Source organism: Lontra canadensis, unplaced genomic scaffold (assembly GCF_010015895.1).
Source record: "Lontra canadensis isolate GAN:19392208 unplaced genomic scaffold, GSC_riverotter_1.0 scaffold82, whole genome shotgun sequence".
Classification (NCBI taxonomy): domain Eukaryota; kingdom Metazoa; phylum Chordata; class Mammalia; order Carnivora; family Mustelidae; genus Lontra; species Lontra canadensis.
The window spans coordinates 124,210-152,102 of record NW_022631076.1 but is presented as its reverse complement, the minus strand read 5'-3'; the positions used below and the strand labels follow the sequence as shown (position 1 = coordinate 152,102).

The following is a 27,893-nucleotide window of genomic DNA, read 5'->3' as shown; positions in this document are numbered from 1 at the left end:
AATCAGAAACCAAGTAACAAATAGTTCTGGGCAGGCACAGAGCGTGGGCTGTATGTTAGGCAGCGTTGATGTATGCGTGGACCTGACACGGATGTGTTTCCTATTGATAGTCAACCCATTCTCTGAGAGAACACGGCGTCCTGGCCTCCTCTCTGCTCATCTGAGTGTGGTCCCAGCACCTAGCTAAGTTCTACTGATTTCCACCTGAGCACACACATCCGCATGGTGGAGAGTTTCCTCAAATACACACCAGCTCACAACCCTCACTGCCAGCTTCACTCCACCGGGGCTCCACCTTGTGTCCCACCCCTCTCTTAACCCGGGTCCCACCTGCCCTTCGTGCAAACGCCCCTCCCTGCCCACTGCTCCCTTTCTTGTTGCTCATTTTCAAGTTGGCCCACGAATTAATGTCAGTGGCTGAAAGCCCACCCCGGTGGGCTCCCAAGGGCATATCCATGGGGAAACGTGGCTTGCCCCACTCACCAGTGTCATTGGGGTATTTGTCTCCCCGGGTGCACGTCCTCCCGTCGTCCTCCTGGATGTAACCCTCCCGGCATTCGCAGCGGTAGCTGCCCACGGTGTTGATGCACGTGTGCGCGCACAGCGTCTCGTTGCTGGTGGCACACTCGTCGATATCTGGGTTTGGACCAAAGGCAGAGAATGCTCTAGTTCAGAGAACTCTCTTCCCACACGACCCATGACGAATGTCTGCAAAGGACCCTCTGCCAGCCTTGGTCAGGGAAGGCTGCTCTAGAGCAGGACGCTAGAGACAGGAGCCAGCGCACCTGGAGTGCCCCGGGCCGTGTCACCATGGTGCCAGGCTGATCAGTGACAGGCTTTCCGGTCGGGGCTCTGCCACTGCCATGTCACGTGGCCTGGTGCAAGTGTTGCCAGCCCTCGAAGTTCCCATCTACAAAACATGACCATGATGCCAGCCTGAAATACTTGGCTGGGCTCCTCAAAAGAGGAAATGAGTGGACAGAGAGCAACACTGTTTGAAAAGCAAGCATGGGGGCCATGATTTTCTGCAAGGACTGGAGTGGGCTAAGGGTTTTTTTTTTTTTTTTTTTTTGGTCTCCTCCACCCCACCCCCCCACCTTTACGGCTCTAGGTTCAGAGCAGCTGGATGGTGACCCAAGGTCAGTTACGAATGGCTCCTCCCCAGTTAAGAAATGTAACGAAATCTGAGAAAAGCCACTTCTGGCTAAAGAAAATAGTCACAATGGATCTAATGGAGAGTTTTCCCCAGGAAATTCTGGGGTCATCAATGACCCAGACGAACCACCCGTGAGTGGTGGAAACGAGCCATGAGACCATCAAACAAGTCACCCGTCAGAGTCCACATAAACCGTGCACATCACAGACTTGCTCCCCCGTGGAATGGGGAACTGTTTCCCAGGGGGGAAAAGAGGGAGGCCCCGGTCTGTTTCCTGCTCCCTGGTTGAAGACATCAGGGGTTGGGGCTGAGGGGGACGGACATGACACTCAGTCCTGTGTGCATGTTGGGGAGGGGGGCAGACAGAGCTCAGCCCTGCACTTCAGGATGCGGATGACGCCCCAGCCCCTCTCTGGACCAGCTGCCTGGGACCCACCTCGGCACGCCAGGGGGTGTGGTCCTTTGGAAGGTCCCCTGGCAGTAGGCACTGTCACCTGTGGACTAAGTGTGACACCAGAGCTCCCACAAACTGAAAGCAGAGCCCCCATGCCTGGGACCTCAGCGAGACAGCGTGGGGCACCATGCTCCCTGTGGGAGGCGCCACGGGTCCCAGGTCCAGCCACTTGGTGGTCTCACCCCTCTTTGTCAGTGCAGGGAGCTGCCATCGGTGCCACCTGGAGACCTAGGAGGCCCACGTCTAGAACGTGTCCAGTGGGGTGCTCTAAAGCCTCATCCCAGCTTGCTTAGTCTCCACCCGGACCCCCCGCCTGCTCCTCAGCTACCGTCCAGCTCAATCTCCAGCTCGCCTGCGCACGCCGTCACCAGAGGTGCTTGTGTAAGTGCAGATTTCTGGACCTACCCTCAGGCCCTGGAGGCGAGGCCGGGAATCTTGTTGGAAATCAAGGACCCCAGATGCTTCTGAGGCAGGTTGGCCACGGACCGACCACACTTGGAAACGTGGCTCCAGGGGACCATCACCATCAGCCCGTCTTCCAGGCGAAGAGGGCACGCCCGGACAGCCCCGCCAGCGCGGGAAGGACCCGGCCAGCGGTGAGCGACAGGGCTGACTCCCCGCCAGTCTGCCTGCCACATGGGCCCTTCCTCGTCCCCGGTCTCTCTGCCTGGCCTTCCGAGAGAATGTGGGGTCTCGCCTGTCCGTGTTTTGACGTTTCTGCCCACTTATATCCCGTTTGACACTGTTCTTGTTTTCACTTGCTAATGCTCCCCTTCTCCCGCCCTCCGAGCTCACTGCCTGTTGGGATCTCGCAGGTACCAGCTCCCGGAAGAATTCCTCGGCCGAGGCTGGTTCAATCAAGGCAGTGACCGCTGGTGTGATTCTGAGTGTCGGGACATAAGGGAAGAAACACAGACCAGAGCCGCCCGGGGAGCTGGCCCCAGGGATGGAGTGTCTCCAGGAAACGACCCAGGGGCTGGAACATTCACGGGTGCTGCCAACACACCCAGGCAGTAGGGCTTCTCGCGCCTCCGGTGTCTCTCCCGGTCGTACCGGAACCCCGGGTAGCAGGTGCACAGCACTCGGCCGAAGTTGTCCGTGCACTGCTGCTCACAGGGGGCCTCGGCGCACACGTCGTAATCTGAAAAAGACAAGGGTAAGGGTGGGCTCACGTCAGCCACGGTCGTTCTGCAGACGGGGCGGCGGCGCTGGGCCTGGGTCTGGCACAGACCTCCTGGGCTGCATTCCCCTTGGGGCCTGTGGACGTGCCCAGCTATGTTTACAAGGGCATTAAGCCTTCGGGCCATGGGCTGCCTTCTAAAAGTACTGCGTCTGGGAGCTTGGTGCTCAGGCTGGCCGTGGTGGAAGGCAAACCCCCTTCCCTGCGATTTTCCCCCGGGCCATCTCCTCATCCCCTGGGGTCCGCCGCTCGTCTGGATGGCCCCTGGTCCTGCAGCAGCACCTGCAGGCCTGTCTGGGCTTTTTCAGCAGCTGCCGTAGAGACAGGGAACTTTTTCCAGATGCACATCACAGAACAGCGGGCCCTGGTGAGGGGCGTAGGCACCGTCGGAGAGCTCGAGGAGTGGAGGTCACGTAGGCGAGGAGGGGCGGGAGGGAGGTTCTGGAACAGGGCTGGTGTGAGTGATGCAGGGCTAATGCCTGTGTCTGTCTCTGAGTGTGCGTGTGTGTGGACCCTGCATGCTAAGGAGGGGCTGGAAACGGCTGGAGATCTCTGGATGGCCTCCGACTTGAAGAGAATTAAAATATCTCCTCCTCCCAGTCCTTACAAACGGATATTTAACAAGCCTCTGAAGGGACTTTGGCTGGAAGTCAGGAGCTCAGGCTGCGCAGCCTTGGCCTCTGGACTAGAGCCAGCATCTCAGTCCCCGTGCTGGCTTCCCCGGGTGCTGACAGATGAACGATCCTCGGGCGCGGGCTAGGCCTGGTCTGCTCCGCCACACGGGAAGGTGGAATGGGTGGGTTGGCCAGCCTCCCTGTGGCAGGCATAGTGCCGCTCTCATGAGGACCTGGAAGGCTGCCCCGGCTAAATCCTTTCCCCCGAAACTGTGATGATGGCACGTCTGCTTTCCTGCCAGTCAAATACGGCTTCCTCCACTAACTATCACCTCTAAGGAGCCAATGGTTTTTTTTTTTTTATTTTTAAAAGATTTAAAAAAATTTATTTGAGACAGGGAGACCAGAGAGGGAGGGTGGGGTGGAGATGCAGACTCCCTGCTGAGCAGGGCTTGATCCCAGGACCCTGAGGTCATGATCTGAGCCAAAGGTAGGTGCTTAGCTGACTGAGCCACCCAGGGGCCCCTAAGCAGCGCATGTATTGTGCTCTGTATTTTTCTCTTGCTCCTATGTTCTGCCTTATTTCTGGAAGGCCTACTCTGTTGCAGGCTAGGAGGCATGCCGCTTTATGGGGAGGAGTATGGGTTCTGCAGCCAGCCCTCCCGACCCTGCTACTCTCTTTGTGACCTTGAGTCCTTTCAGCCTCATCCTCTCACCTATATACCATGGTGGCAGTAATACAGCCTTTATGGTGCTTTTATGAAGGTTACCTGGGATGATGCCTTCCGCACGGTGCCCGCCACACAGTAAAAGCTCAGCCTGGTCCTCTGCTTCCTTTATGAGTAGCTCTTACTGTTGTCTGGGTATCTGGCAAGGACTGTGTACCCTGGAGGGATGGGCACTACTCTCTTCCCCCAGTTTATGCTCCATTAATAACTGTTGAGCTAGAACAAATCAGATTATCCTATCACCTGGCAAATCAAAACAATACAGCGGGGCTTGGCAGAACAGATCTGGCTGGAAACCACTCCTCCACTCTGCAGTGGCGGGGCAAAAGCAGCCATGGATAATACTTACGTGCAGGAGTATGGTTGTGTTTCAATAAAACTTTATTTACAAAAATAGCCAGTGGGTCCGATCTGGCCCAGGGTGGTTGACTTTTGACTTGGAGACACACATGTGAGGCAACAACAGTCTTAAACTGCCCCCTTCTCCTCAGCACACTTGTTCAGAAATTCCAGTCTCCGCACTCTCTGCAGGGGTTAATCTTCCGAGTCAATGTGGCTACAGACAATAGCCACAGTAGCCAGACGTTGGGTCAACCATCGTCTACATGTTTCTGTGGGGATATTTGTTAGATGGGATCCACATTTAATTCAGTAGAGTCTGAAACAAGCAGTTTGCCCTCCAAAATGTTGGTGGGCCCATTCGATCAGGTGAAGGCCTTCCTAGAAAAAAACCCCACTTCCCCCAGGGTAGAGGGAATTTCGGAGGCAGACGGCCTTTCGACTCCAACTGGAACTTTCTTCTGGGTCTCCAGCCTGTCCTATGGACTTCTGAGTTGCTCGCCTCCACGATCTCATCAACTAATTCCTTTAAATAAGCTTCTCTCTGTTTCTCTGGACATTCCTAACGGATATGCTCTCTTTCCTGAAGTTCCACATCGGTACGTGGCGTTCTTGCTAGTGGAAATCTTTAGGACTACAGAGATCTTCGGTAAGAAGCCCACACACACAGACTTATTCCCGCAGATGAAAACGCTGAAGTGTTCTAGTGACAGCAACAGAGGCCAGTAAGAGTGTTAGCTATGGCGAGGCTATGCTGTTCACAGGCACCACAGGCCCTGCTGAGGGGGAGGGGACACTACTTTTAGGCTCTGATGTTTGAGGCCACAACACTTAACATTTCAAGAAACCCTAAGTATAGGGGCGCCTGGGTGGCTCAGTGGGTTAAAGCCTCTGCCTTCGCCTCGGGTCATGATCCTAGGGTCCTGGGATGGAGCCCCGTATCGTATCGGGCTCTCTGCTCAGCAGGGAGCCTGCTTCCCCCTCTCTCTCTGCCTGCCTTTCTGCCTACTTGTGATCTCTCTGTCAAATAAATAAATAAAATCTTAAAAAAAAAAAAAAAGAAACCCTAAGTAGGTGGTACCCGTGTAATGTGTTTTTACTTAGGCCGGGTGAGGTCTTTAGCTGGGATCTTAAATAGACTGGCCTAAACTTCGTTTTCTTAGTATCTGCCAATGGAAATATAAAGGACACAGCTGCAGACTGCGAAAAGCTGGCTTATAAAAGAATGTAATTATTTTGCATTTTTGTGCATTTTGTGGATTTTTTTTTCCCTTTTCCCCACCATGCTCTAACCGAAAGAACTGGCCGGCAGTGAGAAATTCAGTTGCAGAGAGCCCCGAGGTCACATAAACCATCTTATGGAAAGTGATTTCCTAACCAACCTTCCTAAAGCAGCTTTCTCAAAAGTCCCAGCTATGGTTCAGTGAGCTCTTCTACCTGAAGAGAGCGGTACACGGCGGGGCGGGGGGGGGGGGGGGGGCGGATTCATTTATTTCTCACTGAGACAAGAAAGTGCTCTCTGTAAGAGAATGGAACGGGAACTGGCTTGGCTGGGCTCCTGGTCCTCCGCGGAGCCCTAGCTTCTTGCTGGAGAGTGAAAAGACCCGTTTCTCAATACCCACCCACCTCTGCCCGGCCTCAGGCAAACTAATCTCACGCTTTCTAGACAGTTCTTAGGGTTCTCTGGATCAGCGCTGGGATCTTTTGCAACGTTCCTCCTCCCACTTGTCCAGGTCCTGGGCAGCCTTCCTTGATCGGCTGGCTCCCCCTCCTTCCTGAGACCCCCTCGGATGGCCCTGGATCCTCTGGGCTCCGTACCCGCTCCAGACACTTGCTGCTCTGAATGCCTTCACCACACAAGTCATGGTTATTATTAAAAACAACAGCAGGAACCACCATTCATCAAACGCTTAATAAGAGCCGGCTTCCGTTCCAAGTACCCTACATGTGGGAAGATTCTTAAAACAACCATGAGTCAAGTACTAATACTTTCCCACAAAAACGAAGCTGGATGTGTGTTATGAATGGAATCCTTGTGTCTCTTGAAATTCACATGTTGCAATCCTAACCTCCAAGGTGATGGTCTGAGGCGGCAGGGCCTTTGGGAGGGACTTAGATCATGAGGTGGAGGCCTCATGAAGGAGCTTGGTGCTTTTATAAAGAAACCCCAGAGAGCTCCCCCACCCCTTTAGCCACACAAGGACTCAGCAAGAAGGTGGCTAAGTATGAATCAGGAAGCTCACACCAGACATGGAGCTTTCCAGGGTCTTGGTCTTAGACTTCGCCTCCAGAACTATAAAAGAAATAAACATCTGTGGTTGAAGCCGCCAGACTATAGTATCTCTGTTAGAGCAGCCAGAATGGACTAAGGCAATATGGAAAGTGCAATTAAAATTCAGGTCTCTTGGGACGCCTGGGGAGCTCACTGGGTTAAGTGTCTGCCTTTGGCTCAGGTCACGATCCCAGGGTCCTGGGATAGAGCCCCACATTGGGCTCCCTGCTCAGTGGGGAGTCTGCTTCTCCCGCTGCCTGCTGCTCCCCCTGCTTGTGCCTCCCCTTTCTCTTTGACAAATAAATAATAATAAAAATAAAGTCTTTAAAAGAAATTCAGGTCTCTCTGATTCCATGCTGTCTATACCCTGTCTCCCCAGCTTGTGGGTGTGGGCTTTGAGGTCTGGGCCCAGGTCTGACCCTGCTCTATCTCGCTAGAGCCGGCTGGGCACAGGGCTTGAAGGGGCTTTGAGTTTAGCATATGAAAAGCACAGAGGGAAGTGGGAGGATGCTTCTGTCCTAATTGTGTATGAAGTGCTGATTAGGGAAATAGAGCCTCTGCAACTTAAAACCTGAAACACATGTGTATTGTTTGTATATATCGAGGATGCTCAACATATGTGTATAAGTTGTGTGACTATTTAGCTACAGCATGCTACATGTAGCCAAACTGGCACTAGGAGAATTTAATGCCAGAAAACCCGAAATTACACATAGATAAACCACATATATCCTCCGTACATCTGAACTTTATAGACATCTAATGACTAGTCCCAAACAAGGTGAGAAGACAAAATCTTTTATATTACATACCTTCTGGGATGCATTGTCCAAGAACAAATTTATACCCTTTGCAGCATTTTTTCCTAAGAGACAAACAAAAACATATTTTAAATGGGATGTTACATTAACAGTATAATTCTTTTCAGTTATTGAATGACTTGTGCCCAAGAAAAAGTGAGGCGTAAGGGAAAGAAGGGGTTGTGTAGTTTTAAGGGAAGCAGAGATAAAAAGCGGAAATATTATCAGTAGCACATGGCCATATCTTCCAACAGCAGGATGCCCTTTTCACCACGTAATATATGAAATTAATCACTTGAATCCTATGAAGTGGATTAACACAGAGACTTCAAGACACTTAGATCAGACGATCAGAGGCCTCCAGGATACAAAGGAAATTGGAGGCTGGCCAGGCCCTTCAGCCTACAAGCCAGGAGTTCACAGTACTTGCTAATTATAACAGTTAGCTAATAATAACTAGATAATCATAACACAATGATGGCTAGTTAAAATAATAATAAAGACTGAGGGGGCGCCTGGGTTGCATGGTCCTTGAATGTCTGCCTTTGGCTCAGGTCATGATCCCAGGGTCCTGGGATTGAGCCCTGGATCAGCCTGTTTCTCCTTCTCCCACTCCCCCTGCTTGTATTCCCTCTTGCTGTGTCTCTGTCAAAAAAAAAAAAAAAAAAGACTGAGGCTTGAGCCAATGCATTCTGACTCTCATCTGGGTGCTTGCTTTATACCTGTACCCCTTAAGATACTGAAGGGGTATCTAAATTATTTGAATTAAAAAAACCAGCAAACAGGCAGTCATTCATTTATTCATTTTGAGAGTGAGCACTTGGGAATGGGGCAGAGGGAGAGAGAATCTCAAGCAGACTCAGTGTTGAGTATGGAGCCCAACACGGGGTTTGAGCTCACGACCCTGAGCACATGATCTGAGCCAAAATCGAAAGTTGGACGCTTAACTGACTGAGTCACCCAGGTGCTCCCCAAAACAGGCAATTCTAACAAAAACTTCCAAGACTTGTATCTCTGCTTGAGTTAGAGAAATGGTGCCATTAGTTCAAAATCTAGGTCTCCACTGGAAAGATTATGTCTCTGGTATGGAGTTGTACGCTCCTAACAGACCAACCCCCTATAGGCAGTAACTCTAAACTCTGGATAAAACAGAAGAAGCCCACCACTGGTAAGTTCTGGTGAGTAAAGAGAGGCAGGCAGGATTTAAGAGGAGAGCTGAAATTCTGAACAAGGGACAAACCCAGGCTAAGTTTCGTGCTTTTGTCTATCACAGTGCCGATCAGAGTTGCTGTGTGCTGTGGAAAGCTCAAACACAGGGAACCTGTCGTGTGTTTTGGCTCGATCAAATGGAGGACAAAGCTTAGGCAAACCGAGGTGTGAAACGTTGAGGGAAACCCTGGAAAGGCGAGTGCTGGAGAAGGGGAGCCTTAAATTCTGCGTATAAATTCTGCCCAAGTTCTCATAAGCCCTGACCCAGGTGCGAGGAGCAGCCTCAAAACAGCCCCATTAAGTACAACGCAGACTGGTTGAAGGCTTGGGCTGCCACCAACTGTAAGGCAGTCTTCACATTACATCCCACCGAGCTACTTGCCTGCTGAAAGGAAAAGACCAACACTTCTTGGATGAACAGGACAGGACCTTGGGTCTCCACATCACTTGGACAAATGTGACCCATTCTCAAGGGAAAGACAACCAAGGATGCCAACTCCAATTCCAGATGTTGGACTTATCAGACACAACGTTAAAGCAGCTGTTACAATGATGTTTGATGTTATAAGGGAAAATACCCTTGTAATAAATGAAAAGGCAGGAAATCTAAGAGAAATACAAACTATGAAAAGAAGAAAATATAAGAGCTGGCAAATATACTAAATTAAAAAAAAAAAAACATCTTGCTGGATGAGTTTAACAACTGAAAGGTACTAGGAAGTGGGAAAGAACCAGTGAATTTGAAGATCCAGGCTTAAGAATTATCCAATTTTTAAGAAAATTTTTAAAATTTTCATTTCTAAAGATTTTATTTATTTATTTGACAGAGAGGGAGAAAGAGAGCATAGCAGAGGGAGCAGCAGGCAGAGACTGAGGGAGAAGCAGGCTCCCTACTGAGCAGGGAGCCCGATGTGGGACTTGATCCTGGGACCCTGGGATCACCGCCTGAGCTGAAGACAGACGCTTAACCAACTGAGCCACCCAGGCGTTCCAGGAATTGCTCAGTTTAAAGAGAAAAAAATGGTTTAAAAATACACCATGCCTCAGTCCCTAAGACAGTTTGAAAAGCTACAATGCATGGTATTTGGAGTTCCAGAAGGTGAGGAGAGAGAAAATAGAGCCAAAAACAAATCTGAAAAGTGGTTGAAACATCCCAACTTGATTGCCTGCCTGGGTGGCTCAGTCAGTTAAGCGTCCGCTTTTGGCTCACGTCATGATCCCAGGGTCCTAGGATTGAGTGCAGAGAGCCCAGTTCTCCCTCTGCCCAGCCACCCCCCCCACCCGACCTCCCCGGCTCATGCTTGTGCTGTCTCTCTGAAATGAATAAAATCTTAAAAAAAGAGGAAATATTGCAAATTTCATGAAAAACATAAATTTAGACTAAAAATGTTTAGCAAACCTGAAACAGGTTAAATACATACACACACATGCGCGCGCACACACACACACACACACACACACACACATACAAAATGTCCAGAGACATTTTGTCCTCCTGCTGAAAAGTAAAGAGAAAACCTTGAAAGCAGGCGGAGAGAAAGTGCACAGCATCGAAGGGTGCGGCCATGTGCTCATCAAAACCGATGGTAACCAGAAACAGTGGGAGGTCATCTTTTAAGTGCTGAGAAAACAAACCAGCCTGCCAATCTGGAATCCTATATCCGGTGAAAATACCCTTCAAGAATGAAGATGAAATGAAGACATTTCAGATTAAAGAAAACCAAGCATTCATCACCAGCAGGGCTGGGCGACAAGAAACGCTAAAGGGAGCCCTTCAGAATGAAAGACCGGGTACCAGCGGGAAACTTGGATTTTTAAAAAGGAATGAGATGCTTTATGCTTGGTAAGTGTGTGGGTACGTATAAAAGACTATTTTTTTCATGCTTATTTTATTTTTTTTTCACACTTAACTATTTTAAAGCAAAAATGATACCACTGTCATGTAGGATTCATGATGCAAGTAAGAGCAACAAACAGAACTGCAGAATTAAACAACGGCGGGGTTGTAAATGGGCTCACATAGTCAAAAAACATCTACACTGTGTGTGAAAATGGACAAAGTTGACATTTCCACTGCAGCAGATATTCCCCTTTGATCACTTCCAAAATAGGTATGTTAATTCAGAGGCCAAGAATTAACCTGGGTATGGCGAATTTGCAAATCTCCAGAATATAGCCCAAGATCTTCTGCATTGACTATAAAGGTTAAACTAAAAAAAAAAAAAATGACTTCCTTGTAACCGTAAGAGAAATCATATTCAAGGTTATTCCCATTGAAATATCACTCTCGATTATTAGTATTTGGACATGCTTTCTAGGTGGGGAGAAAGGGAGTTCAATATGGTCCAGGGATCAGGAAGAACACATCGCCTGTAGTCTGTTGAGGCCGCCATTTATGTGAGCATATCATCTGTATGTTGTGGTGAATATGGGGGCAGAAACCACAGATTTGAGAAATTAGGCATTATCTGGGTCCTAAAGCAAATTTCCACCTTTGTCAAATGGTCAGAACCTTCCACCAGGTGAGACAAGGCCTTCTACCTAACAAAAATTTGGCACACTTAAATGTATGTTTTCTATCACATTTTAGTAAGACAATAATTTAATAACATTACTTTCTACTTTTACAAATTATTGGTCAATTTTATTTATTTTTTTAGGATTTTATTCTTAAGGAATTTCATACCCAACATGGGGTTTGAACTCACAACCCTAAGATCAAGAGTTGCATGCTCCCCCACTGAGCCAGCCAGGCTCCCCTGTCAAATTAATCTTTGTAGACTGGTCGGCTAGGCAGGTTACCACTCATAGGAGAAACGTCGGCAATCTCTTCCTAAAACTTTTATTTTTTTAAGGATTTTATTTGTGTATTTGAGACAGAGAGAATACGTGAGAGAGAGAGAGAGAGAGCATGAGCAGGGGGTAGGGGAAGAGGGAGAAGCAGGCTCCTTGCTGAGCAGGGAGCCTGATGCGGGGCTCTATCCCAGGACTTCGGGATCACGACCTGAGCTGAAGGCAGTTGATTACCCGACTGAGCCACCCTCTTCCTAAAACTTTAAAAATTTTTAAGACTTTTATTAAATCCATGTATAAACTCTATATAAAATGTATTAAAAACGTATAAAATGTATACAACTTATAAACATCACATCTGCTCAGAGAACATTCTGAAGACCATCTGGGGACAGCAGCACAACCCCATCTCTCCCTGCAACATTTCTCATGTGCAATCCAGCTGCCGTGGACAATCTTACTTCAAAAGCATAATAAGTGGGCTTCCATGATAAAAACCAGTGGCATCTGGGATGCTCCCGAATCAGACCTGAGTGAAATAACTAAGGATCCCCTCCCTGCAAAAGACACATTTGCCAATCTCTATGTGTACACTCAGTATAGATTATTTTGAATCTTTCCTCAGCATATTTTATGTTTTATGTGTGTGTGTGTGTGTGTGTGTGTGTGATTTAGTGCTATGAAGGATGTGTGGCAATGTCCAGAGTTTTCCAATTAAACATAATTTCCCAACACCTCCAAGTGATTTATAATTTTACACAAGGGGAAGCCCCTGGGGCGGAAATTTATGATTATTATTATTTCTAACAGAGGTAGAGGACCTACCTTTACAGTGCATGAAACTTACACTCTGTCTAGTTTTCCATGGTTTAAGAAAGTCCAAGTTCCTAACAACCAGAAAGAAAACTGCTTGATAGGACAAATCATTAAAATTTTACAGCTCTTACTTACTGTATTACCTGAAGCTGTCCTACAGAAGACTGTTAGAGGAAGAAAAGGGCCCTAAATTATCGGGAACTCAAACAAATTATGAGAAAGTTGGATGGAGGGGAAACACGTGTTTTTGATACACCTTAAGTACAACGGCACATTTAAACATATGGTTCTATTTGTCTATTTCTATTTAAACAGTGCACCTAACATACAGCTGCTGAGAAGTTTGATGGCATTTCAAAGTTCATGCACATGCCACCCTTACAACAATCTTTCTTTCTGTGTCCAAGACCTCATACTTGGGCATTCTGATCTTTCTGAGCATTGCGAAGGCTTGGGATTGTCCATTTAGGGGAGCCCAAAGTAATCTGTCATTTACCTTTGTATGAAATTAAGTAACAGTGATTTGATATGCTTTCCAAAGGCTACAGAGCTCTACCAGGAGAAGATCTAAGCTTCAGTATGGCCATGTTGCATTTAAATACCTGCTCAGTTAAGAATTAACTTCCCCTTGGCTGTTTTTTTCTCCGTTGCATACCTAACTCCATCTCTCTGCTGGAGAGAAGGAGGTCTGACACCACAGGGTACCCTCCTGCTTCTCTAGAGTTCCCGGGAAGACAGCATTACATTGCACGTTAAACACCAATCCAACATAAGCCACCATTTAAAATAAACCATGAAATATTCCAAAGTATAAAAAAATAAACACTGGCTGCACATGTCATGCCATTTCAAAGATTACTCACAACATAATTTATGTATAACGAAGTCAAGATAGCCAAAGTAAAATCCCCCTCTTGTTATGTAAGCGAGGCACTTGTTAGACCCAGCTACACACATGGCCGTGTGGTTTTTATCTTTAAGAAAAACAAACGAAGATGGGAAAAGCTCATGTGGATTCTGGGGAGCCGGTCCTTCTTAATCCACTTCATGTGTCATAGCTTGGTTTTCCAAATGCAGATGCTTTTCTCCTCTCTTGGCGAGGAGAAGTGGTGATCTGAGGGGTGGTTACATATAAAGGGCGACATGTGCTAATCAGGAAAGTCTGTGGAGGCTTCCCCTGGGTACCCCAGAGCATTAACACACACACAGAATCATAAATAGAAATAGTGCAGCCAGAGATCTATCCCAGCAACCAAGTGTGTGTGAGAGCTTTTGGAAGGAAAAACAGAGTTGGGAAAATGAAGATGATAGAGATACCATCATTTGACTGTGTGCTGTTAGCAGAGTCTAGAAAAGATTTTTTTTTTTTAAACTGCCTATTAGCATCCTCTGCTAATAGAATTAGAGGATGAGAAGGGACCTTGAAAGGTCAACTGAGTTATAGGGCAAGAAATATTTCAACACTTGCTCCACCGCAATAGTAAATTTTCCCAAGATTTATTTCGGGTTTCCTTTGCCTGGCTGTCTAGATATGCACCAGACAGATCAGAACTTTTTTTAAAGTTCTGCACTTTTTAGAGTATTTTAGGGTTCTCTGTGCCAAGCCACATGCAGTGGATGAAGCAATGGCTCTGGGGTCAAGCACATCTGGTTTACAGTTCTGGCCCTGTCATTTAAAAAGCTTGTGATGTGACCTGGGGCTCATCTCTTTAACTCGCTGAGATGCAGATGCCTTATGGATAAAACATGAATAATAATATCTGCTTTGCAGAATTACCACAAAGATTACAGATAATAAAGCTAACCAGCACAGAGCCAGGCACAGGGGCAGAACAGTGATCCAGCTGCCACTTTATGAACACAGAAAGAAGACAGCAGAACCCAGTCTTCCCAGATGCCTTCATCTTGGGACTTGTCTCTTCCTTCCACTTCCTATTCAGTGGCTGAGATCTTCTTCCAGAAACAAAAGAGAGGCAGAGAGGGAGAGAGGAGGGAGGGAGAAAAGTTTTGATTTCAAGATGATGAAGGAAAAGTAGTATTTTTGGCCTCTTCTTTCACAAGTTAACCCCAGATAATGGGAATAAGAAATAAAAATGCAAGGTCAAAATCCATAGATTAGAAATATAATTCTAATATTGAGTCTGATAGGAAAATGGCCAGTAGATGGGAGAGTGGGAAGTGCCTTTATTTTTTTTTAAAGATTTTATTTATTTGTCAGAATAAGAGGGAGAGCGTGTGAGTGTGTGCCCGCACAAGCAGGGGGAGGGCAGAGGGAGTGGGACAAGCAGACTCCCTGCTGAGCAGGGAGCCTGATGTGGGATTTGATCCCAGAACCCTGGGATCATGATCGGAACCGAAGGCAGACGCTTAACTGACTGAGCCACCCAGGTTCCCAGGAAGCGATTTTGCAGGGTGGAGAAACTTCAAACCTATGAGCCTCCAGAAGAGGTTATTGCAGAGAAACCAAAACCCTGCAGAACCTCAGCCAGGCTTAGGAACTGGACACACCAGGTACCGAGGAAAGGGGAGGCCAGAAGAGAGCCAGACAATCTAAAGTTCTGGTGAGAAGCTGCATTTCCCGTTCCCTCCCCCATGTCAGCTCCCCTTCATCTACCACCGCAAGAGGCAGAAGGTACAGTCTTTGGGGAAACATGGACCCGAGAAACTCAAGACTGTCACACCAAGCCAGAGGCCCCCGGGGGACATACCCACGAGTAGATAATCTTGCCCAGGCACAGAGAATTTGCAAACCTTTTTAAAGAATGCTTTCAACAGAACATCTCATTCTGGAACAAGGCAAGCCTCCTGGTGATGGCTTCTGAAGGCCAACTGATGGCAGCTTCCCCACATCCCCAACTAGTCAGTCCTCACTGAAGAGAGACGAGGCTGGGAAAATGCAGAGACCAGTGTGCAGAGCCTCTTTCCCCCACCTAATCCTGCCGTGGCGTGCCAGACAAGGGGGTCCCTGAGAGACTCCTGCCAGGAACAACACAGCCCACGAAACCCCTGGGACTCCATGAAAGACCTGAGGATGGATGGATGGATGAATGAATTGACTGATTGTTTTTTAAAGATTTTATTCATTTATTTCTCAGAGAGAGAGAGAGAGCACATGAGCGGGGGAAGGAGCAGCGGGAGAGGGACAAGTAGATTCCGCGCTGAGAGTGGAGCTCAACTTAGAGCTCGATCTCATAATGGAGATGAGGACCTGAGCGGAAATCAAGAGTCAGTTGTTTAATCACCTGAGCCAGCTAGGTGCCCCTAGAGGCCTGAGGATTTAAAAGTGGTCCTGGATTTCTCTATAAAACTCCTTTGAGAGAGGAAGTTTCCTCTTTCTTTCAGCCTCCTTCTCTTGCCAAAACTTTTATTGAGCTTTGCACGACTTCACATGAACTACTAGAATTCCTTTTCCACCGGATGCCCTGAGAACAGAACCCAGTAAAAGGGCTCACCTCCCATCTGGGCATGCTCGGTTCCAGCCTTTTAGCCAGAAAGTGCTTCTCCACTTTAGCCAGAAAGTGCAAATGACATCATGTTTACTATAGCAATCAGAGAAGGTAAACAAACAATCAAAAAAGGGCAAATAAACCTACTTATTTATTCATCTGCATAAAAGCTTGTTCCTGCCCAATCTCAGTGACAGTAAGAAGAGAATCCTAGGGAGCGAGTTACGTATAACGTGCTCTCATATGCACAGTCACTGACGGTCAAGGTCCAAGGCAGGAGACGACATGGCAGCTCCTCAGCACATTAAACACAGAGGAATCACCGGCTCCAGCAATTCCGGGTATATACCTGGAAGAAGGGAAAGCAAACCCCAAACAGGTGTTTTTCTGCAGCAGCGTCGTTCACAACGGCCGAAGCTACAAACACCCCAGATGTCCCCTGCCAGATGGATGAAGACACAAACTGTGATACACACACACACACACAATGGAGTATTATACAACCTCTAAAGGACGTTGTGACACGTGCCACAATACGGATGGAACTTGAAAACATGGCGCTAAGCGAAATCACCCAGAAGAACAAATATTGTATGACTCCGCTTAAAGGAGGCGCCTCAAGTGGTCACATTCATAGGCAGAAAGTAGAATGGTCGTGGCCCGGGGCTGGGTGGGGAGGGAACGGGGAGTTGTGGGTATAAATGGGTGCACGGTGTTAGCTCAGGAGAATGAGAAAGTTCCGGAGATGGATGGTGACAGCTACCGCACACCTAAAAATGCTTAATATGGTAAATTTTATGTTATGTGTATTTTACCAAACATACACAAAAAGATCAAATGAAGAGAGAATGCTGTTGAAGTCATCCCTCTAGCCAGTAACCCCCTGGGCGTGGTATCATCCGGGTTTTAGTTCTGTGAACTACAGACAGACTTTTTTTTTAGGCATGTGAGGATTATTCTTAGATGGGGATAAATGGGAAAGCATTTATCCCTATAAGGCTTCAAGGGGGAACAACCTATCCCCTCCACAAATGTTTGTCTTGCACATCCCAGGAAGACAGAAGAGCTGGCGGTTACAGTTCTGGCCCCAGAGGGAGGTACCTCTCAGGTGTGAATCCAGGCTCTGCTGCTTTCCAGCTGTGGGACCTGGACAAGTGACTTAAAAACCCCCTAGCTTGATTTGTGTGTCTGTAAAATGGGATAGTAATGGTACACACCTCGATGGCTTGGTGCGAGGGACCAAGAAGCAAAGGAGCACACAGGGTAGGACAGTGTTGTATACATCAAGCAGAAAACGTAGAAAGAAATAGGCTGGTCTTCCTGTTGCTCCAGTGCTCACCGTCGGGGATGCTGGGGTGTTTTAGAGGAGGCGGAGCACTGGGAAGGGAGCAGTTGGGCCATAGTCTGACTGCCCGTGGGTGTGGCTTTCAGGGAGACGCAGGCGTGCTGACTGACCGCAGGTCAAAAGCCAGTGTCTTGGCTGTTTAATTCCCATGGTGGCTCCTGCGCAAAGATGACTTTGTCAGCTAGCAGAAGGAAACCCCCTCGGGCTACTACCGAGTTCCACTCCCCTCTCTCCGATCAGTGTCATTTCTGTTCTCAACGATGAAAGGCACTCACATGACCAGATCTTATACAGTTTGCTCAAAGTTGGCCTGGGAGCTCCCGGGAGGCGCGGACAATGGCCTGGGGTGTAGGGCTGAGAACATGTGTGGGGCCCCTTTATACGTTTCTGCCAGCACTTCCCTATCTCCCTGCCCTGTCAGCGCTTCTCAGTCGCACATGGTCAGGGACCCCCCAGAGGGCCACCCGGAGTCCACACAGGTCTTGGAGACAAGAACCTGCCTCTTGGCCACGATGTCAGTGCTCGACCTCCAGCTCTCTTCTCCCTGTTCCCCTCCCTCCTTGTCTCCCCCAATGAGTTTTCTACCCCATCAGCCCTCATCATCTTGCTTGCTGGCTGCCTTTTCCCTATTTCATTTGAGAAGTTGATCATTTCTGAAACATTAGATGATAAATTGAGAGAGGTAGTTTGGCACTATCTTTGTATAAGAAATAATAAAACTGTGTCCATGCACACACACACACACACACACACACACACGTAATATCTTTTCATTAAGAAAAGAAGGGTTAGGTTGGGTATTCACAGATCTCTCTATGTGTGTAAGATGGAAGATGTTCTTTGTGGGGTTTTTTTGTTTTTGGTTTTTTTTGTTTGTTTGTTTTTGAGCTAAAATTGACTTATAACTTCAGACCAGCTTCAGGTGCACAACATATGATTTGACATCTGTAGACACTGAAATGATCACCACAGTAAGTCAGGTTCTTTTTTACGTGTTGTCTCATTTTCCTACAATGGGCAGGTACTTATTTTTTTAATAAGTGAAAATAAAGGAAATAATAAAGAGGCCTCTGGGGGATTTTTCAAGGGTGTTTTGGTACATTTCTAATGCCAGGCTTGGCGATGGTTCTGGAACCTACTGGTTTTGAAGCTGGTAAAGAAGCACATTTGAGAACAGCACATACAGGCGTCTACTGTGAATTCCCTCACCCAGAGACTCCACAGGATTTACATTTTGGGCAAACTTGACCAAAGAGGTTTCAACCAAACGGATTTGGACCAAGTCACAGGGAAACAATATATGGCATTTATTAAGAAAATGCCCCTGGGAGTCAGCGTATCATTTAGAAGGATGTTCATTCTTTTTTTTCACATCAGAAAACTGGTTGAATAGAGGTTTGCCTTAGAGAGTATTTTAATGGAAACTTCCCCCCCATTTGTGAGATGTTTTTAAGCCAATGCATTTCTGACATTTATTCCCATGGCTGCTAATGTTCAGAAGCACCGAGAACTGGGAACCGTGTCTCACTCCGTGGGGCCATGGTCCACGGACAGTGTGTGGACGTGGAGACTACTCCCTGCAGCTGTGTAGTTCACCCAGTGCCATGACACCGTGGGGCCCAGAGCCCTAGTCTCTGCTGTGTTTTTATTGTATCAACCCTCTAACCATAACCCTAGGAACACCTGAAAAAAATTTTTTTAAGATTTTATTTATGTATTTCAGAGACAGAGAGTATGAATGGGGGCTGTGGGGGACAGCACAGAGAGAGGGAGAAGCAGACTTCCCGCTGAGCAGGGAGCCCAGTGCAGGGCTCGATCCCAGGACCTCGGGATCATGACCTGAGCCGAAGGCAGACGCTTATCTGAGTCACCCAGGTGCTCTTGCCTGAACAGTTATTAATCTGCTACAATGGCATTCATCCAGGCAATCATATCTTCAAGCCCTGAATTATTCACGGTAAACCAAACAATACAAGAAGTCATCCGTGGTTCCGAAACATTCCTGAAGTTTCCTGACGGCTCCACTGCCTTCTCATCCCAACTCCGGGCTTTCTCTGCAGCTCAGTCAGCCTTTCCTCCTCCTCTCTCTCCTTCAAAGGGTGGATTCAGCATCAGGTCAGGATTTCGACTCTGACCTCTCTGTTGGACTCCTAAACTGCGAACTCCTGGCACCCTCCTTGCATTCACTTTCCTTGCCCTTATTTTCCAGATTTCTTGCAATGATTGGGTAATAGCTTCCATAGTGAGAACGTGTTATATCTTAAAACTAATAGAAGAAAATGGAACTTGGAACCTACTTCTCACTGCCAAACTGGAAGAGAAGAGCATCCTCGACGGGACCAGAGATCAAAGGCAAATAATCCACAAGGCTGTTTTTAGACATCGCTTTCTAGTCTTCTCCCTAGTAAGAGACCCTAGATGACCTATGACAGCTGCACTTCCAGAGGTCATTACTGTGGCAGAGAGAGCTAGTGGTTTCTCCTTACCTACTTCCTTTTCTTTTCTATTGCAACAAAAGCCCAAATTAGAGCTGGGTCCATAGCCACCCAGGAAAAAAAAGGAACTATTCCCCAGCCTCTCACCCACCATACTGCTTGGAGAATGAGCCGGCCAACAGTATGCAAGTAGCTTTGATGTGTACAATTGCCAGGCGCTTCCCTTACACAGGAGGGGCGCACAGTCTCTCCCTTTCACGTTCCCGTGAGCAGCATGGACATGGCAGTGCGCCATCTTGGACCATGGTGATGGGAGGCTCAACATACAAGAAGCTCAATGATGCTTTCCAGCCACCATATCAATTAAGGACTCGGGACGCTTTTGTGTAAGAGAAACTCCCATCTTGTTTAAGCTATTATTTTTGATTTCAGCTTTGAGAGCCAAAATAACTACAGGAAATGAATCTATGGGAGCAAGGTTACTGACAGGCAAGGTTAGTAAGCCATAAGGGGACATGGAGGAGACCGAACCTTTTATTCTGCTCCAGGAATGACTGGGCAAGGAGCCCTTGAGCCTTGTGAAATACTGACCCTTGAAATATAAATGTCTGGAAATATAAATGTCGTAAATTAACCAGAGCTAGAGTCCTCTCTGCTTTGACAGAGCTACGATCCTCCTTTCTGCACAGTGGGCAGAGTTTCGTTGGCAGTAAGCCCCCTTCCCTGCACTTCACCTTGTAAATGAGGCATTTCCAGGGAGCTCTCAGTACGGGAAACATGTAGTTACAATTTCCCGATTCAGATTTTTGCCCACAGGTCTGTCACCTGGGAATTAAATGAGGAAGCCTTAAAGCAGAGAGCTTTACTTGTAATGACTTTCAAAGACGGAGGGGACCCAATCTTCTTTCTTACATTAATTACTCATGTGACACAGTCCTTACGTGCATCAAACTCTTATGGAAAATGAAGTACAACAGATATTAACTCAGGTCTAACTGTATGCATTGCTTAAAGTGGGATTCCTACCTCTAAATCATTTACAGATGAGAGCACGAGTCTTCTACTTTAGATACCGAATTATATAATGATCCAATATCGTGGTAAAAACTTCAGATTAGCTAACAACTGGAAGCATTAAATTTGACTTAATTCAACCAACACTTAATTGGGAGTTTCCTATATGCCAAGCCAAGCATTTTCCATAGATTACTTAATTAAATTCGCATAACCATGCTTCTTACAGATAGGAAAACTAAAGCACAGAATTCTTAAGTAACTTGTTCAAATCAGTAGCTGGGCTGGACACAAATCCAGGCTACGGGGTTCCAGAGGCCACCTCTTCTGGGAACTGGGTTTTACAGGAGCTATGGCGACGAGTGAGGTCTGCACGTGGTGCTTGAAGATGATCGGTGTACGAGAAATACATATTCACAGCTCCTGAGAACACAAGACGGAGCAGTAGCAGCACTGTGACCCAAGTACACTGGGAAGAGTGGTAACTCAGTGTCAGAGGCTGCAGCAACGTGTGGCCCACAGAGTTGGTCCTGCCCCAGAAAAATATATCCGGGCTCAGACAAAGGGACACTCATCCTCACTATATACTCATTATAATTGTCCCTCTCTAGCTTGGCCCCAAATCCAGTTTGTCTGGCAATCTCTGTTTCCTTCTGGGGAATAATTCTCTGTCCTTGATTAAGGATGGAGACCACTTTCAGGATGTGTATTCCAAGCCCGAACCTCACGGAATCCATGAGTCATGGAATCACAGTACAGGCCCAGAGCTGAGGCCGGATGGGAGAGACTGCAGACAGCAGTTAAAGAAGGCCACCGAAATATTTTAGGGAAGAAATTAAGACAGTGTAAATAGGATAGTGGAACTGAACTGATGGGCTTTAAAGAAATTTTAGAGGCAGGATCTATAGGATTTCCTAACACATGGGGTGTAGAGAATAAGAAAAACAGAGCAGACTGAGACTAGAGAATTCTCTTAGCAGAGCTGTCTTGAGGATGAGGTCACCATTGACTAGTTGCTGGTTAAGCAGGGAAGAGCTAGATCAGAAGAATTTTATGGCACAGATTTTGGGATGATAGAAGGGATCAATTACCCTTGGTTTAGACACAATGTTCAGGATGCCTGAGGCCTCGGGCAACTCAAGGGCGAGGCAGGGTCTTCAGAGGAACGGGTGAAGCTGAGTGCCAAGGACATGATTTGGGGAGATGTCCTCCTGCCAGAACTGGGACCAGGAGAGAAGCCGGAGAGAGGGAGGACTAGTCAGGGAAGTGCTACTGACGAAGCCAACAGACTGTGCCGTGAGCTTGAACAAACCGCTGTCCTGCCCTGGGTCTCTGCTTCCCATTCTGAGAAGAAAGGGTCTTGGATTAGGGTGATCTTTAAGTTCTCCCCCAACCTCCAAATATCCTGGCTCTTGAGGTGATGAGAATGTTCTAGCTCTCCTTGTGGTGGTAGTTACATGGCTGTGCACTTCGTCAAAACTCACTGTACACTTAGAATTGGTGCATTTTACTGGATGTAAATTAGGGGTGCCTGGGCGGTTCAGTTGGGTAAGCGCCCAACTCTTGATTTCAGGCCAAGACCTCAGGGTCGGGGGATCGAGCCCTGTGTTAGGCTCCATGCCCAGTGGGGAGTCCGCTGGAGAGTCTCTCTCTCTCTCTCTGCCCCTCTCACGCACGCACACTCTCTCTAAATTTTTTTTTAAAAGGATGTAAATTATACTTCATTTAAGTGGGTTTTAAAAATTTCTAAAAAAAAATTTTAAAATTCCCGTCTCCAAATAATTACCGTTCCACGCAAAATTATTAATGATAGTATGAAATATTCCATTTATGAGTATTTTTGCATCAGAGAGAAAGAAATACACATAAAAAAACATACATCCTCAGTCCCCGGGTCTGGGGGAGGGGGAATAGACACGCGTTAGAAGGAGCTGCTGTAAGAAATTAGTTTCTGACCATATTCCAGACATTGGTATGAGTGAGCAGATGTCTTGAAATGTTTTACAAACACATGGGGAAGTAATGAAGGCCTCTGGACGGCTCTCAGACCTGGCTCGTGCTGTAGGTTCTTTAGGGCAGCTCTGCCTCCCTGGGATCTGCAGCCCGCAGGTGCTCACGACCTCTAGACAAATCTGCTCAAGTCGTGGTTCTCTATGGAGAATCTTAGGGGCTACGGGAAGCTATGTGAGTCTCTACCATTGTACATACTGCAGTCTGGTCCTGCTAATTGACCATGAACTCCTCCAGGACAGGCATCAGGTCTTAGTTATCCTGAGCACGAGCCTAGTGTGGGATCACAGATGCTTGGCACATCCTGACAGAACCCAGCTTGGCTAGAATTCCCACCTCAGGAAGAATGTCTCCAAGATGCTGTTTACGTGATAAGGGTAAAAGCCTTATCTTCTCTTTTCTTTTTTCCTTCTGCTTTATTTTTTCTGGCTTCCAATGGATGGACCTTCCTTCCTTCCTTCCTTCCTCCCTCCCTCCCTCCCTCCCTCCCTTCCTTTCTCCTTTTCTGCATTACAAGGTGTAGAAGGAATTAGGGGCTGGCAGGAGTAGTGGCTAGATATTAAGGAGTAAACCCTAGTAATATTTCCTGCATGGAATAGTGACAAATTGTCTACCAATTTCTGCATCCTGTGACTACAAATAGTCAGCTCTGCCTGGAGTACACAATATGTGTTCTCGGAGATGAACCAGGTTGCCCAGCTAGTCTGGCCAAGCTCTCTGAGACTGTTCCGTGGTACGGCTGGGACCACAATCCAGAGGCTGCCTGCAAACTCGGCCTCCCTGTCCAGGGTAAGCAGGGGTGTCGGGATGCTAATTTTGGATCTTTGCTGAGTGGCAAATAAGCCTCTGTGTTTTGGAGGCCCGAATGAATCAAAACAGTTAAACACAAAAATGTGGAGACCTTGCATATTATCACTTTATGGGCATCTGTTTTAAAGTCGGGCAGACCTGAGGTTTAAACCTAAGTCCCCCACTTACTGGTTTGATGAATTGATATCAGTTATGTATACATTTACATTTTCACAGTTTCTTTTTCTGAGAAATGCAGTATTGATACATACTTCGCTAGGGTTTCAATGGGATGGATAAAGCACTTGGTATAGTTCTTGTTATACAAGAAATATCCAGGGGTAGCCTGGGTGGCTCAGTCAGCTAAAACATCTGCCTTCGGCTCAGGTCATGATCCCAGGGTCTGGGATTGAATCCTGCCTCAGACTTCTTGCTCAGCAGGGGGTCTGCTTCTCCCTCTCCCCTGTTTGTGTTCTCTCTCTCCCTGTGTCAAATTAATAAATCTTTAAACAAAATGTCCTATAAAGGGATAGTAATAATGACAGCAGGAAGAACAGTTGTGGTTTCTGTGACTCTCTGTCCTCTTCCATTAGCACAGGGGTTACAGTGTGTATTAAAGGAATGTTCATAACAGTTCTGACAAACCGCTGTGAAACACTGGAAGACAGGAAGATAAACAGCACAGTAACTTACACGAAATCAGTGAATACTCATTGAATGCTGAGCCTGGGCAAGTCACCGATAGATGCCTTAGGAAACAGGAAGAATCCCAAAATAAAAAGACGTGGTATAATCACTGAGGATTCACAACGTAAGAACAGTTCAACTACAACTTGACCTTCGAAAGGAATCTGATACTCAACATATCAAAAGATACTCAGTCCATCAAAGATAACCACGGGACAGGGCAGGCTCAGATCAGTGCGGTCTGAGAATTCTCTGTGGATTCGATTTGGATTTTACAGGAGGGATAAGATCTATCTAGACAGTGAAGAGAATGGAAGGCCACTCAGGGCAGAGACAGGACATTCAGAAGAGCTTGACGAGGTCCTGTTTATCCTGGCCTGAGGGACACAGCACTGTTTGGGTTTTGTTACATGGTAAGAGATAGTAGTGCCTTATTAACTAGAACCTCAAATTACCCGGAGAGGTCAGTCTCTGTGCTTGCCCACCCTTGGTCCCTTCCTAGGGAGAACTCCCCAGCCCCTTGTTGCTTCTGACTGGGTAGCCTGGACAGTCCTATTTTGTACCAAGAGGCAATGCTCCCGCTCCTCTGGGTTGAGAAGGCTGGGAAGGGGCATGTGGATCGAGAGTGTCCAGTCCAGCCATCTCTCCCAGGACAAAACAGTGCGACGGACCAATCTCATGCTCCTGTCCAGGGCTCTACACTAACAGACGCCCCATGAGTAGGCCAGCTGGCCATAGCGGTACAACGGAGTCTCCCGCAGCTGAGAAAGGTCTGGAAGAGCAGTGGGCTGAAAGCCTGAGTCAGGGGAGGAAGCTGGGTGTTGGTTAGAATCCTGACCAGGGACTTCAGGAGGGAGAGGAAGGCAGAGTCACCCGCTGGGGCGGCCCTGTTTTCTGACCACGTCACCTCTCCCGTCCCTCCCCTGCCCATATGAACACCAACCATCCTAACCCCGGCCCCCTCTGTTCTTGAAATCCAAGCGGCACTTCTGCTCTTTGCAACCAAGATCTTGAACTTTTCCAGTTATCCTGGTAACATATGGATGATCTAGTCCTGGGAAGTGATAGTACAAAAGGCTTTTGATTTGGGGTTTAATTGTAAGTAGGATTTCCATGACTGCTGTGCGTTTTATCAAAAGCACAAATATTAGTTTCCTATATGGAAATCACTCATGGATGGTTCAAATTTATTCTTATTCACCTGTAGACACAGCCCTCATCACACCCTGTCAATAACAGATGAATGTCCAGATGCTCTGGGCAGCTAGTAAATGATTTACTGCTAACCTTGAGCAAGAGTCACAGCTTGAGTTTCAACAAGAAACGAGCGGTGCTGGCCGTGCAAAGTAAGCCAAGGGGGAAATGTGCTTCTTAACCGTCAGCTTGCTTTAAGAAACAAGGGAAGTTCTAGTTTCTCCGCCAATGTTAAGTGTGTGTAAGTCCCTGACGGTGCCTCGGTGCTGTCCTCTGAATGGTTTTCCCTGGGGTCTGGAGCCTTACTCCCGGCCAGAAGACATCCTTCCGTGGGTTTCATTAGGAAGAAGCGATAAGACTGACAAGCAGATGCACTGGGTGTTTCGTGCAAAACCGAGTGTGTGCCAGGCTGAGCTGAATCCTAGAAAACCCCCTGCGACGTGGAGGAAACCCCCTTCCTGAAGTCTCTGCTTGGAAGTGTGACTAGTCTTCTCCCTGCCTGACCCCAAACACACCTAACCTACCTTTTGGGGTCCAGCTCCACTTCCTCTTCCTCTAGATGCCTTCTCTGAACTCCTCCCCACCAGGAGGGGTTTCCAGTTCCTATGCTACTATCTGCTCATCTCAGACTGTCTAGGAAAAAAAACCCAACAACGGTGGGTCTCAATCCTGGTGGCTTGCTGGAATCTACTTCTTGAGATTTTTCCTTTTTAAATGATGAACATACTTACGCCCCTGACAAAACCCCTGGATAACTGAATCAGAACTTCCGGGGTAGGCACCAGGGGGTCAGCATTTTTAAAAAGAATCTGCGGGGACTGAGTACCAGGGTTGAAATCTGCTGTGTCTTTTTTTGCTGTCTAGCTGGGAGCTGCTCAGGGAATGACCCCAGGCTCCCGTCCTGCTTTCGGGAACACCCAGCCCAGCCTGCCCACCGCCTGTGCGCACTGAGTGTTAGCAGAGGGACTGTAGCCTCAACTGAAAATCGAAACAATCCCTGGGGAGGGTATGGGGCATATTTTGTGATTTTTTTTTTTTTTTTTTTTGGTGAGAAAAGAGTTCTATGTCTTCATCCTCTGATACGGGCAACCTAAGAACATGAATTCCAAAGACGATAAATCTCCCCCCAACCCCATTAACATCCCACGGGAGGAACAGGCTGTGTTGTTGGTTATCTCCTGCTTTCAATTACAGCCTCCAGCCAGATTCCTCCGTGCGGCCTCTGAGGCCTGAGCCTTGTAAATGGCACCCTTTCAATTATTTATCTAAACAAAGGTGAGCCAGAGGGCAGCGCAAAACACTCAGTCTGTTGAACTTGAGCCCAACTCTACGTCCTTGGAATTCTTGCAGGACTTGGCTTTGTGGTTCCAATCTCCTTACCAGAAAAAAAAAAAAAAAAAAAAAAAAGGAAAAATGTGAAAAAGGCACATTAGAAATACAAGGCTATAAATTCTGTTTCAGAAGTGAGAGGAGGGCCCGGGGGCTCTGCAGAGTCCCAGGCGTTTCGGCTGGCGGCTCTTCTGTGGCCAGGCTGCTCAAAGCCAACAGTCATCACTCTCCCGCAAGGAGGGGGACCACGGACTCCCCTCCAGTTTTGCACCATCTCTCCTGTCAGTGGACACTTCACACTCTGTGTCACCGATGAATAATAAATCCCCTTAAAAAGAAACAGAGACGACCCACAGCGACCTGCAGCTATAAGGAGAGGAAAAGCCCCCTCATGCTGGTGAAGACAGGCTCCCGGCTCGTTGTCAGCAGGACAAGTGTTCTGACCTGTTCTCTGTGGGGATGCGCTGGCGCCCATCCTACCCCCCTCCCCTCACCGCCCCCGCCGACCAGCCTGTGGCATGCCCATGACACGGTCCGCGGTGTTGTGGATGCCCTGGCAGCCGTGGAGTGAGTAGTGAGAACTCCCCCCTGTGGGGCTCAGGCACCCCCTTCCTGTGCCATCGAATGTCAGCTGCAGAGAAAGGGTAATTTGGGTCCAACTGACCCGCCGGAGGAACTGCAGCAGGAACAGCAGCTGACATTTACTGCCCCCCCCGCCCCCCCACACCGCAATCTTCCTAGCGCTCTGCACCATGGGGCGGGGGGCGTTAGGCAGCCACATGGAGGTCTGGGGAGGTGAGGCGATTGCTCTGGTCTCACAAGTGATGGGGCTGGAATCGGTTCCAAGGTCCACCCGACTCAGAAGCCTGGGTTCCTAATCACGCCGTTACACAACCTTCCCTCGCCCCAGGACGGACACTCGAAAATGTTTCTAGAATCCACCTCTCTTCTCCATCTCTGCTGCCAACTACCTTAGTTCAGACCGAAAAATCACTCCAGCCTACTTTTTTTAAATAGCCTCTCAATTTATCTTCCGGCCTCCCATCTTTCCCACAGCCCACTGAGTGCAGATACTTTAAAGCATATCTATTTTATGACCCGGTGTAAGAACGTTCATTGGCTCCCAGTGCCTCTGACTCCAGTCCAATCATTCGTGAAGCATGAGTGGCCTCACCTCACCTCGCCTTTATCATTCCCCACCGGGATCTGGCTACATCAAAGGTCCAGCTCACAAGATCCCCGCCCCGTAACACATTCTCTGTCTCTTTCAGCTCTCACTCATT

The 27,893-nt window shown here is 47.8% G+C and overlaps 1 protein-coding gene across 1 annotated transcript in view; it reads right to left on the bottom strand.

Moving 5' to 3' along the window:
- The window catches only part of CCBE1 (collagen and calcium binding EGF domains 1), a 49,970-nt gene extending 22,606 nt beyond the window's left edge, over positions 1 to 27,364 (bottom strand). Inside the window, exons 1-5 of the mRNA XM_032882553.1 lie at positions 27,118 to 27,364; positions 25,806 to 25,896; positions 7,556 to 7,608; positions 2,617 to 2,751; positions 484 to 636 (exon numbers count right to left, since the gene is read on the bottom strand). Coding sequence (XP_032738444.1) covers positions 484 to 636; positions 2,617 to 2,751; positions 7,556 to 7,608; positions 25,806 to 25,896; positions 27,118 to 27,364 — 679 coding nt within the window. The remainder of the gene's footprint in view (positions 1 to 483; positions 637 to 2,616; positions 2,752 to 7,555; positions 7,609 to 25,805; positions 25,897 to 27,117) is intronic.
- Positions 27,365 to 27,893: the final 529 nt, after the last annotated feature.